This window comes from Tupaia chinensis, unplaced genomic scaffold (genome assembly GCF_000334495.1).
Source record: "Tupaia chinensis unplaced genomic scaffold, TupChi_1.0 Scaffold000113_1, whole genome shotgun sequence".
Classification (NCBI taxonomy): Eukaryota; Metazoa; Chordata; class Mammalia; order Scandentia; family Tupaiidae; genus Tupaia; species Tupaia belangeri.
Genome location: NW_006159577.1, coordinates 6,520,057 through 6,533,195, shown reverse-complemented (window position 1 = coordinate 6,533,195; position 13,139 = coordinate 6,520,057). Strand labels below are relative to the sequence as shown.

Genomic DNA, 13,139 nt, shown 5'->3' with positions numbered 1-13,139 from the left:
AATCCCAATAGGAAAATGGAAGAGAGAGAAGGGGAGGATGTGGCTATCTGCCCCTGGTGGGTGATTTCTTGCTTTTTGTCTCTTTGTCTCTCTGGTACATACATGTACCCTATAACAAAAATCTCTCTCAAAAAAAAAAAAAAAAAAAAAAAGTATCTAGAGCCCAAAGTTGTCAGGTCAGTTATATCTTAGAGAGTAAAAATAATATTTTTGTGAAATGATATACCATGTAAAAGTGAAAGGAATTTTCACATCTTTTTTGAAGTGCATGTTCAGGCTTATTATCACTCTATTTCCTGTGTTTGTGTGTGTGTGTGTGTGTAAAATATACACTATACATTACTAATTATAATAGTCTGTAGTGTGCTATTTGTTATTTAATTGCCTACCATCACAAGTAATCCTTTTTCAGAGCATGTTCTTTATTTTAAAAACATTAAAAAACCAGATGTCTTGATCATAGTTGTTATTTTGGATATTAAACTTGGTTTGTACAGTGAATTATCTGTATATTCTGAAGAAATTAGTAGTAATTAAGAAATGTGAAGTCATTCTTGATGCATTAGTGAAGAAATTATGTCCTTTTATTTGAGGTCTTATTTAACTTGAAACGAATAATATATTGATACAGTTGTTTCCTGATATTTAAAAGAACAATTTTATGTTAAGACCCAGATCCTGTTCAGGAGCTTACCTATGATTTACGAAGCCAGTGTGATGCAATCAGAGTGACTAAAACTGTCCGTCCCTTCAGTATGGTGTGCTGTCCTGTCAATGAGAATGCAGCCGCCCTCATTGTGAGTGATGGCAGAGTCATGATATGGGAACTCAAGTCTGCTCTTTGTAATCGAAATTCACGGAACAGGTAACCTGGATCATGTTTTTGGTTTTGTTTTCTGTTTCTTTCTTTTTGTTTTTTCTTTTAATTACCAGAATCATCTAAAGATATCATGGTCATTTTTATGTAAAAATATTTTTTTAGGTAACAAGGCTTTAGATCTTTAGGGAATTATGTAATGAATTATGTACTGCTCTAGTAGCAATAATAGTAGCTAGCAGCTAGAGCTATTTCATCTGTGCATAAGATTAAAACGATAACACAACAATTGATAGAATGCCATAGCTAGCAGCTAGAGCTATTTCATCTGTGTATAAGATTAAAACAATAACACAACAATTGATAGAATGCCATGATCTGGAATCAATCATTTGAGTTCCTAATTTGTAATGCAGGTTTTTAATATGTAAAACCATCTAATTATTATGTCTTTTCAGTAGTTCCGGTGTGTCACCCTTATATTCACCAGTGTCTTTCTGTGGAATTCCTGTAGGAGTGCTACAGAATAAACTCCCAGACCTTTCCTTAGATAATATGATTGGTAAGCTTTTTTTTTTCTCTCCAGCTTTCATGTTAGGTATTCTTGTTGAACGGCAAAATCAATAGCCATTGTCTTGCAGTTATTGTAAAATCGAAGCTAATACTTGAGAAAGCTAAAATGTAGAATCATTCTTTTCTAAATGAATCAGAAGGGTGTAAAATGTTTAAACACAAAAGTGCCTGAAGTAGCATGCATTGACATTGTAGTTGTTGGAATTAGAAAATGTTCGTTCATGAGAGAGAAGACATTAGGCATCAGGGTTTTGGATCTAGAGACCTTGTTGAGCTCTGCCCTATACCCTGACGAGTCAGTATCTTCATGATCGCTTGTCCCCCATCTTGAAATGAAAATAGCAGAAGCGCTCTTCCTTTCTGCTATTTCTGTTTCAAAATTCAACTTGAGCGTTGCTTTTTTTAATCTCGCAAAACTGATTTAAATGTCTTTCATTGTCCCTAATAGTTATCAGCTGTAGTGTATTTTTTTAAGAATTATTTTATTTAACTTTATTCATTCATTTATTTACTCTAATTTGACCTGAGAGGGAGAGAGTGAGAGAGAGAGAGAGAGAAGGAAAGCAAGAAGGCAAGCTGCCAGGTCTGGGACTCAAACCACAGTTGGCCATGTGGGAGTCCAGTGCCCTTAACCACTATGCCACCTGCTGGCCCCAGCTGTAGTGTAATTCTGTGGGTTCTTTTTTTTTATTTATTTATTTTTTAACTTTGGTTTCCTCCAACAAATTATAGACTCCACAGTGGTGGGGCAGTATTTGATTCAATTTCATATGTCTCAGTATACAGTATAAGGCCCTGTGCTATAAATATTTATTGAAAAAATAAAATATTTGAGAAATATTAGAAAAATTATTTTAATTTTTACATGAATCTTATTTTTATGTTGGAGCCTTTTTTTACTTCTTGACTTGCCAGAGTGTATGCACTCACCTGAAAGAAAGGGAAAAAGAGAAAGCACTTCCCTACAACCATGGAGTATGGTCATGCTACAATACATAGTACTTACCGCAGCTCTGTAAGATGGGTAGGGTAATACAATTTTCCACAGTCTTCTCCATTTCTTCATTCATCTGGATTCTGGGCAAGCACACACACATTCGATGTGCCTCCCAACCCACCAGGGCTGGGACTCAAACTGTGCAGTAGGCCATGTGAGATCTGGCACCCCAAACCCCTAGTCCATGGGGCCTGGCCCTGTTGAAGATTACTTAAACAAATATATATTTTTTTTAGATTAACATTCAAAGTTACTGAATTATTGTAAGTCTAGTGTATGTTAAAGGAAGAATGAGGATTTGTGATTTCAAATATTATACAGCTGGGGCCTAGCAGGTGGCATGGTTGTTAAGGTGCTGGACTCCAACATGGCCAATGACGGTTTGAGTATCAAACCTGGTGACTTGAAACTCATGCCTGGCATTTGTGTGTGCATGCCCAAAATCTCAAGAAGAGAGAATGGAGGAGAGAGGAATGCAGTGTGGCCATCACCCCATGGGGGCTATTTCTCACTTTCTCTCTTATTATCGCTCTCTGTCTCTCTGGCAGGCATACACGCCCTGTGGCAAAAACCTAAAAACAAAAAAACCTAATAGTATACAACTGAAATGGCAAGATTTTGTTAATATGCTAAACAATTTTAATATCTCATTTTTTAAAAATTGACTGTGTGGGACCAGCAGATGGTGTAATGGTTATGTCACTGTACTCCCACATGGTTGACTGAGGTTGGAGTCCCAGACCTGGAGGCTTGAAATACCCTGGGCATGTGTGCGTGTATGCCCAAAAATCCCAAGAGGAGAATGGAGGAGACAGGTTGGAGGAGACAGGTTGCGGCATGGCCATCCTCCCTGGTGGGGGGAGGGGTTTGTTTTCTTGTTTCTGTCTCTCTGTGTTTATCTCTTCTGCAAGCACATGTGTCCTGTAGCAAAAAATTTCTCTTTAAAAAAAAGAAATTGTGGTTTATAAAGTATTTTTTGGTACAAGTTGATCATCGCTAACTGAAAGCCTTGAAATCAATAATGCTTCGAAATCTGGAACTTTTTGAGCACTTGATAGGATGCCACAAGTGGAAAATTTCACACTTGACCTCATATGAGGTTACCCTCAAAATGCTGTAATACAGAAATACTGTATAAATCATCTTTAAGCTATGTGTGTAAGGTGTATATGAAACATAAGTGAATTTCATGTTTAGACTTGGATTCTATTTCCAAGGTATCTTATTCTTATATACAAATATTTCAAAATTAGAAAAAAATATTAAATACTTGAAATACTAGCATTTCAGATAAGGAATATTCAATCTATGGCTTTTTAAAATTCTTCCATAATATAATAGAAAATGGATATTAATTGGACATTTATCAAGTGCTTAATACTATGTTAAGAGCTACGCTAATAAGTACATATTATTTTACCACAGTTCTGCAAGATGGGTAGGGTAATACAATCTTCCTTTAATATATGTGGGATCTGAGGCCCAGAAAGACTTAAAAAGTTTCTCAAACCAAATAGCCAGTGAGTGAGAGTCATAATGTGAGCCAAGTCATCTGGCTCTGGAGTTTGCCCTTAGCAGTGACTTACACTCCTTGCTGCTCCACTGTCATCTTAGGCTAGACCCAGACCTCTCTAGGCCTCAGTTTGTCATAGTTCCTACCAGTTATAAAATCCTTGTACTCAGTGACACTAACTTACTTTTATATTTAAAATTCTCTTTTCACTCTCCATTCATTAGACAATTCCATAGAAGGAAGTTGAGACACATATTTATTTTGCAAAATTCATTTACCAGTAACACAATTTTCTAGTTAATTGACCTTGTCTGTTCTTAATATAAAATATTAAAGTAAAAGGAATTGTAAACACATGAACAGAACTAATCAGTAATATGAGATCCATAGAAGGTTGAGTTTGAAGGTTGAAATTTTATGCTATGTAGGTAACTAAGTGATATAAATTACAGTATTTAAGAGACAAAAGAATACAGATTGTATAGCAGTCTCTGACAATGTTTTTGATTTAAATGTGTTAAATAAATAAAGCTTTGTTACTTAAAACATTTTAATTAAAACTTTTAATTAAACTTCTAATTTGAAATTCAGTGTGTACTTAGTGATAATTGAAAGCAATTCAGCTAAATATACTGTCTGATTTATATTCATTGGTTAGAAGCTGATGCTTATGAAGGCCTAATCTGCCCTACCTTGTGAATTACCTCTTTATGGAAAATGCTTGAAGAAATAGGTGGCAGTTCCCAGGAGTCAACTCCAAGTTAATAGGGTTGGTGTATGTGGTACCCATCTGTTGAACTTCCAATTCCTTTCTATCTCATCTTTGGTTACCAGTTAAGCCAAAGAGTTTGGTATCAATTGTATAGCTAATTTTAAGGGATAGTTAATTGGATTAAATTAATGGCCATTTTTTCCCTGTATTATAGATTTATTTGACCAGCCCCATAGCCTAATGGCTGAGGGAGCCTGATCCCACATGGCCAACTGTGGTTTGACTCAGGGCCTTGGCAGCTTCTAAAACAGGCTGGTCGCATGTGAACATATTCTCCAAATCCCAACAGGATTGAAAACTGGAGGAGAAGGGATTATGGGAAGACCATACCCCACTGGGGGTTAATTTCTCTCTCTCTGTTTCTTCATCTCTCTGGCAAGCATGCACACCTTCTGGCCATTAAAACAAGATAATAATAAATAATTATTAAAACAACTTTATAGTCTCAAAAGATTAGATTCATAGTCTTATCACCCAATGTAATTGTTTACAATTTTCCTTTCACAGTATAAACATGTTTATGTGTTTATTATATATTTTTGGCAAGTTAATCCTAATATTCAATAGTGGTTTATAGAAAGAAAATTTATATACCCCTTTTTAATGAACACTCTTGATTTTGTTGTACTCCTTTATATTCACAATTTGTTAGAATAGTTTTTTTAAGAATTATTTTATTTAACTTTATTTATTTTAATTTGACCAGAGAGAGATAGCATGAGATAGAAAGAGAGAAAGAACATGAGAAAGGAAGCCACCAGACCTGGGACTTGAACCACAGTTGGTCATGTGGGAGTCCAGTGGCTTTAGCCACCGTGCCACCTGCCAGCCCCAGAATAGATTTTTTTTTTAAAGAATTATTTTATTTAACCTTCTCCATTTATTTGTTTATTTATTTTAATTTGACAGAGAGGGACAAGTGAGAGAGAGAAAGAAAGTGAGAAGCAAGTTGCCACGGTCCAAACTGTGCTCAGCCATGTGGGAGTCCAGCACCCTAACCACCATGCCACCGGCCAGCCCCTTGTTAGAATAGTTTCTGTTGGTGTTCTTTTGAGTTTAAGAATTGTTCATTTAGTACAAGTGAAAATAATACCATTTAAGATGTAGCCATTGACAGTACACTGCATATATTAAATACTTTTTATGTTTTATTTTTGCTATTTATATATTTATATACAAACTACAGAGCTTAAATTTTATAATTACATTGGCATACTTTTTTCTCATTAAATACCATAAATGAGTTACTTAAACTTGCTTTTTGTGTTTACCAGTTTTATGTGTACTTTACGGAGTACATCAGATCAACAAGGAACCCTTTAGAAAGGCAGAAGGATGTGACTGTGTTACAACAGTCTTCTTCTCCACAGAAGTTGTTCTTTAGATTTGTTCTGAAGCCTTTGTTTAGTGCTCTAATACCAAGACCATTGGCAGAAACGGTGTTTCTTAGGAGACATGGTCCTTGAATTCTGGATAGCTATATTCTAGAGTAATCTATCTTTTGAGATGTTGATGGATGTGCAGTAAGTCCCATGGCCAAGTAGAGAATCAGTGTGCCCCAGATAGCTGAAGCCCCTAGAGTGCTACACTGCACCTTTGTTCTAGGCCTGAAGAGCAGTCTGCTAAAATTTTCTTTAGATTTGTAAGGTCAGTATATGTTATAATGAATATGTTTGTGCTTTCTATTGCAAATTAGGGCAGAGTGCAATTGCTGGGGAAGAACATCCCAAAGGCTCCATTTTGCAGGAAGTACACCTCAAATTCCTGCTAACAGGACTGCTTTCAGGTCTGCCTTCACCACAGTTTGCCATCCGTATGTGCCCACCATTGACCACAAAAAACATCAAGATGTATCAGCCACTGCTTGCTGTTGGTGAGTATTTGACCTGTTCTTTTTCTGACTCATTTTTATCCAGGTTTCTGGAATATCTTTTATTCTCCTCTAAAGCACTTTAAGGGGAGGAAGAAGCTAAGTGAAATTGTATAAATACTCATCTTGAATATTTTTTTCTGTCCTTTTATTCCTGAGTATCTTATTTTTAAATTTTGTTTTGTTTTGTTTTGCTGTAGCATGTGTGAACTTACCAGAGAGAGACAGAGATAAAGAGGGAAAATGAGAACATACTCCTCCCAGGGCAGTCTTCTCTCCTCTACTCTTCTCTAGGGATTTTGGGCATGCAGGCACACCTGCCTGGTATGTTTTTCAAGCCACCAGGTCTGGGACTTGAATTGCTCAGTTGGCCATGTAGGATCTTGGGCATGGATGCACACACACCCAAGTTTAAGCCACCAGGTCTGGGGACTTGAACCTCAGTTGACTACACGGGAGTCTATCGACATAGCCATTGCACCAACTGCTGCTAGTCCCCAAAATTACATATTTTTATGTTACAGATGGAAACAATTTTCTGGGTTTCATGGTAATTTTGTTACTTTACAAAGAAAACTAAAATTTTGTTTGCCGTTAAGTACATAAGGTTAAAATACATTTCTCTAAAACTTTTGTAAAGTTTTGAAACTCAGCATTTCTTATTAGGATGGCTTCTGACTTTTTATCCAAGTTTATAAATATGTAATTTGTCGTTCTTTTTATTTTTATTTCTTAAATGAAAATCTAACCATGTCGGGAACCAGCAGTTAGCGTAATGGCTATGTCACTGGACTCCCACGTAGTTGACCGCAGTTCGCGTCCCGGACCCGTTGGCTTAGAACTCACGCCGGGCGCGAGTGCATGTGTGCCCAAGATCCTGAGAGGAGAATGGAGGAGAAGGGATTTCGGCATGACCATCCCCCCTGGGGGGTGATTTCTCGCTTTCTATCTCTATGTATCTATCTGTCTGGCAAGCGCACGCGCCCTATAGCGAAAACCTCTCCAAAAAATAAAAAATAAAATCTAACCATGTTTACTTGTGACCAGCATGTTTCAGCTTAATGACTAACTTGTGAGTAGTAAAGGCTAATTTGGGTATATGGCAATACTCTTGCTTCCTGGTTCTTTTGAAGGTGGTTTGAATCATTAAGATTCTGTAATCTGAGTGTACATATGTCTAGATTTGTATAAATGCTGATAAGTGTTTAATTTTTGCTTTAGGAACTATTTATATCTCTTAAAGAGTTTTAAATTAGGTTTATCGGTGTATAATGGGTGTATATCTATGTTTCAGTGTCAGTGTATTTGATTTGTCAGTTAGAATTTAGTTCTTTTTTTGGGTACAGTTACTTCTTGGACGTACTATGTGATCAGAACTATATTAACATGTGAGGTTTCCATTGCAGAATAAGTTCTATTGTACTAGTGTATAATGAATATCATCCTTTAGTATACAAAGTAAAAGCAGTAAATCTAAACTAAGTGCCTCAATTTTGTACTGATGGTAGGGATGATGAGCAGAGTTCAATTGTGGAATCCTTGTGATACTCGTAGTTATCAGATCATAGTTTCATTATCATTAAAACTTACAGAATATAGAAAGTACTAGATTATTATGAAGACTTGTTCATTGAAACATTTTAATAATTCTTTAGGTACTGTGCAAAGGAATTATAGAGGGTATTACATAAATGTAAACAACTGTGAGATGTGTTTTTCTAAAATAGTTTTGTAAAAGAGTTTTGGAGTTATATTCAGTAAATAAACTAAAATTAGAATTTGCTTAGCATTTTTACTTCCATTCTGTTGTTTTGTATGAATCCACAAATCCTTTTAAAAACATGTACAATGAGAAAGCGATTGTCTAAACAGTTACTCTGTTCACTTCTCTTATTCAATTTACAAAAACACTTTAGCAAATGAACCTTTGCTTCCTCAAGCATGTCCATGTCTCCTTTATTGACTTTGGACCTAGTGCCTGAGACCCTGAAAATAGTTAGGCATAACTGTGAGCTATTATTAATATTAATACAGTGATAATGGAAATACTTATAGAAAGTCAAGTGCTTACTTTGTCAAGTGCTATGCTAAGTGCTTTATTTATGTTTCCTCATTCAATCTCTAATAAGTAAATTTTCTTATTCCTATTTTATTTATTTATTTTTTTAGAGGTTTTTGCTATAGGGCGTGTGCTTTGAATCATTAAGATTCTGTAATCTGAGTGTACATATGTCTAGATTTGTATAAATGCTGATAAGTGTTTAATTTTTGCTTTAGGAACTATTTATATCTCTTAAAGAGTTTTAAATTAGGTTTATCGGTGTATAATGGGTGTATATCTATGTTTCAGTGTCAGTGTATTTGATTTGTCAGTTAGAATTTAGTTCTTTTTTTGGGTACAGTTACTTCTTGGACGTACTATGTGATCAGAACTATATTAACATGTGAGGTTTCCATTGCAGAATAAGTTCTATTGTACTAGTGTATAATGAATATCATCCTTTAGTATACAAAGTAAAAGCAGTAAATCTAAACTAAGTGCCTCAATTTTGTACTGATGGTAGGGATGATGAGCAGAGTTCAATTGTGGAATCCTTGTGATACTCGTAGTTATCAGATCATAGTTTCATTATCATTAAAACTTACAGAATATAGAAAGTACTAGATTATTATGAAGACTTGTTCATTGAAACATTTTAATAATTCTTTAGGTACTGTGCAAAGGAATTATAGAGGGTATTACATAAATGTAAACAACTGTGAGATGTGTTTTTCTAAAATAGTTTTGTAAAAGAGTTTTGGAGTTATATTCAGTAAATAAACTAAAATTAGAATTTGCTTAGCATTTTTACTTCCATTCTGTTGTTTTGTATGAATCCACAAATCCTTTTAAAAACATGTACAATGAGAAAGCGATTGTCTAAACAGTTACTCTGTTCACTTCTCTTATTCAATTTACAAAAACACTTTAGCAAATGAACCTTTGCTTCCTCAAGCATGTCCATGTCTCCTTTATTGACTTTGGACCTAGTGCCTGAGACCCTGAAAATAGTTAGGCATAACTGTGAGCTATTATTAATATTAATACAGTGATAATGGAAATACTTATAGAAAGTCAAGTGCTTGCTTTGTCAAGTGCTATGCTAAGTGCTTCATGTTTCCTTGTTCAATCTCTAATAAATAGATTTTCTTATTCCTATTCCTATTTTATTTATTTATTTTTTTAGAGGTTTTTGCTATAGGGCGTGTGCGCTCGCCAGACAGAGAGAGACAGAGAGATAGAAAGTGAGAAATCACCCTCCAGGGAGGATGGCCATGCTGCAATCCCTTCCCCTCTATTCTCCTCTCAGGATCTTGGGCACGCATGCACACGCGCCTGGCATGAGTTTAAGCCACCGGGTCCAGGACACAAACCACGGTCGACTATGTGGGAGTCCAGCAACATAGCCATTACGCTAACTGCTGGTCCCTTATTCCTATTTTAAAGAGCTAAAAACATAGATTTAGTGTGAGCACATAAATTGCTCAAAGGTATGGGGCAAAACCAGGGCCTGAGCCTAGGCTTCTTTGGAGAGACCACAGTAAACCATATCCTTTATTACCTTGTCATGGTTTATTTAATATAACAGACAAAACAAAAACAAAAGCTTTGCAAAGAAATATGGAAAAATCTGGTTAATGAGTTATGCTAGTGCATCTTTTTAAGGCCCAACTATAATACATACTCTGAATCTTAAAAAGTATAAATTCCTATTGTAGAAAAGCTTAGGAAAGTGCTTATTATTCAAACTGAGTATATGTTGATATAGATTTTAAAATCTTTCTGTGAAAATCTGTCCCTGAAGTTAGGTAAAATTTCAGAGCACATGAGATTAGACCCAGTTTTGATAAAGGGGAGAACAGAAATTTAGTTGAGCACATGGAAGCTCTTTTCCAAAAGATGAATGTGATAAAATTGTTTCTGGGTTTTTTTTTTTTTTTTTTTTTTTTCAGAGGTTTTTCATAATGGCGTGGGTCACTCGCCCAGACAGACAGAGAGAGACAAAGAGACAGAAAGCGAGAAATCACCCCCTGGGGGGATGGCCACACCGCAATCCCTTCTCCTCCATTCTTCTCTTGGGATCTTGGGCACACACGCACACGTGCCTGGCGTGAATTTTAAGCCACCGGGTCTGGGACGTGAACCGCAGTGGACTACATGAGAGTCCAGCAACATAGCCATTACGCTAACTGCTGGTCCCAAAATTGTTAAAATCTTAAGAGACTTTTTTTAGAAAGGCTAGAATACCCACTTGATCAATACTGTTCTGTTACGTCATTTTGGTAGGTACGAGTAACGGTTCTGTCCTGGTGTACCATCTCACCAGCGGCCTGCTGCACAAGGAGTTAAGTGTCCACTCATGTGAAGTCAAGTGAGTATGTCATTATGTCATCATGCTCACATATATCATAGTATCAAATATGTACAATGCTTCTCTTAGACTTTTTTACATTGAAAACTCTACAATGGTATCTGCAGTGGTGCTTACTCAATTGAAAAGTTGAATAACAAATATTAATTTATCATTACTAGTTAATCACAAGTGAGTATTAATTGTTTGCTTTATAAAGGATCTAAACATTGAGGAATTGCTTTCTCTTTTATCGCTGCATATTACTTGTTTTTCTGGGGTCCATGCTATTTTCTCAGTAGAAATCACAGTGTTGTTTTGTCCAGGCTTATTTTTCACTTCTGTGAAGATCAGTAGGACTGCTCATGACAAATGTGAATAAAGTCACTTTAATTATTAATTCATCTTTTTTGATTGTTTGTTTGTTTGAACACCATCAGAAAAGGACTACAACCATATAGCGTTTATTCTTCGATTTTGAGACATAATCTGTGTACAAGTACTGTGTATGCAGAGATGTCTGAGAGAAAGCTAAACTGACAGGACCTCTGTTTTCTCTTTTAAAGTGTATCATACATGCTCTATAGCATTATTTTGCTGAATGCAAGGCCATTTTCCTTATCAATGATTGATTGTAAAGTTACACATCTATGCTATAAATTTCCAGTATTTTTTCATGAGCTTTTATTGGAAATATATGAAAGACCATTTTTCTGTCTTCTACACATTATATAATTTGAAGTCTCATATATACATTAAAATATATTATTGGTGAGTACATTATTCTGAGTAAATGTATTCTTAGCATTAACCCCTAAGTTATTACACTTTCTAACTGTGGTGCAGATCTGAAACGCTTACATTGCATTATTCTTTCAAGTGCATTGTTTTGTGCTATAGCTCAGGTGACTGTGTGTTGCCACTTTTGCTGTGCCCCTCTGATGCCTCTGCATATATACTTATATGGAGCAGTAATGTCTTCGGAAGTGTTGGTTTAGGGTGCAGTGTCACAGATACCTGTTGGACTCTTTCAGGCTGTTGTTGATCATCTTTTCTCCTCTTCTCCTCTGTTAACAATGTCTTCAATTTGCCATTTTGGCACTTCTAATTGTCTTTGTTGCCATTGTCAGTATCTTCTCTCTCCCTTTCTTTCCCTTCCACATTTCTTCTCTTGATATTTCCTTTCACCTTTGTCTTTCATGTGTGGTGTTTTCTTCTACAGCTAACAATAGCCAATCAAAACTCCATTTAAACTGGTTCTTGTTCTAAGGATTATGTTACATATTAATACTTTGCATACATCATTTTATTGAATCTCCACTATAACCCAATGGATCAGGCACTGCATTTCCAATTTACAGAGGAAGAAACTGAGAATTACAGGGTAATCTGTGAAACAGATAGGTGGAATTTGGTATTGGCTTTCAAGCTTCAGAGTCTGAGCTCTTCTCTTAGACTTACAATACGTATGTCACTGCATTTCCAATTTACAGAGGAAGAAACTGAGAATTACAGGGTAATCTGTGAAACAGATAGGTGGAATTTGGTATTGGCTTTCAAGCTTCAGAGTCTGAGCTCTTAGACTTACAGTACGTATGTCAGATCTCCAGCTAAAGAATGCACATAGATTAGCAGGAATTATTTTAACATTAAAATAAAAATGTTGAACCAAGTTCATGCTAAGAATTTGACATATGTTCTGGAAATACAAGCATCTTTCTTTCTTTCTCTCTCTTTCTTTCTTTCTTTCTTTCTTTCTTTCTTTCTTTCAGTAAGATTTGTTATCCTGGATCAGTCAAATCGTAGATGTCATTTAAATACATGACTTACACATACTATTCTAGTATTTATGGTTAAGTAATACTAAAATTGTTTGTAGAGTTACTTGAGATACCACATAACTTATAGGATATGGTATTCAGACAGATTAGTGTTATAAGTGATCATAAAAAGATGCTCCATTTTTAATATGAATTTTTCCTCAAAATGATCATTTTTAAGATAATTCACATTTTTTTGTTGAGACACTGCCCATTGAGGATACTAGGGTTCTGCTGTCTTTATGTTCCAATTAATGTAATTTTAGTTTTACAATTAAAAGCTATTATAAAAATTTCACAAATGTGTTATAAAAATTTTTCAATTCTTAGTAATAAGCCAGTTACATTGTAGATTTTCACATACAAGTTAATGCTCTTAGAAGGTC

At 35.4% G+C, this 13,139-nt stretch overlaps 1 protein-coding gene across 2 annotated transcripts in view; it reads left to right on the top strand.

The window, feature by feature from the left end:
- WDR11 (WD repeat domain 11) overlaps positions 1 to 13,139 on the top strand; it is a 70,334-nt gene that overhangs the window by 15,300 nt on the left and 41,895 nt on the right. Inside the window, exons 8-11 of one of the 2 annotated variants that reach the window (XM_006143958.3) lie at positions 670 to 865; positions 1,279 to 1,379; positions 6,369 to 6,545; positions 10,870 to 10,954. In XM_006143958.3, the coding sequence (XP_006144020.1) occupies positions 670 to 865; positions 1,279 to 1,379; positions 6,369 to 6,545; positions 10,870 to 10,954 (559 nt within the window). Of the gene's footprint in view, positions 1 to 669; positions 866 to 1,275; positions 1,380 to 6,368; positions 6,546 to 10,869; positions 10,955 to 13,139 lie in introns of both variants that reach the window. The other variant, XM_006143957.3, reaches the window with a different exon arrangement.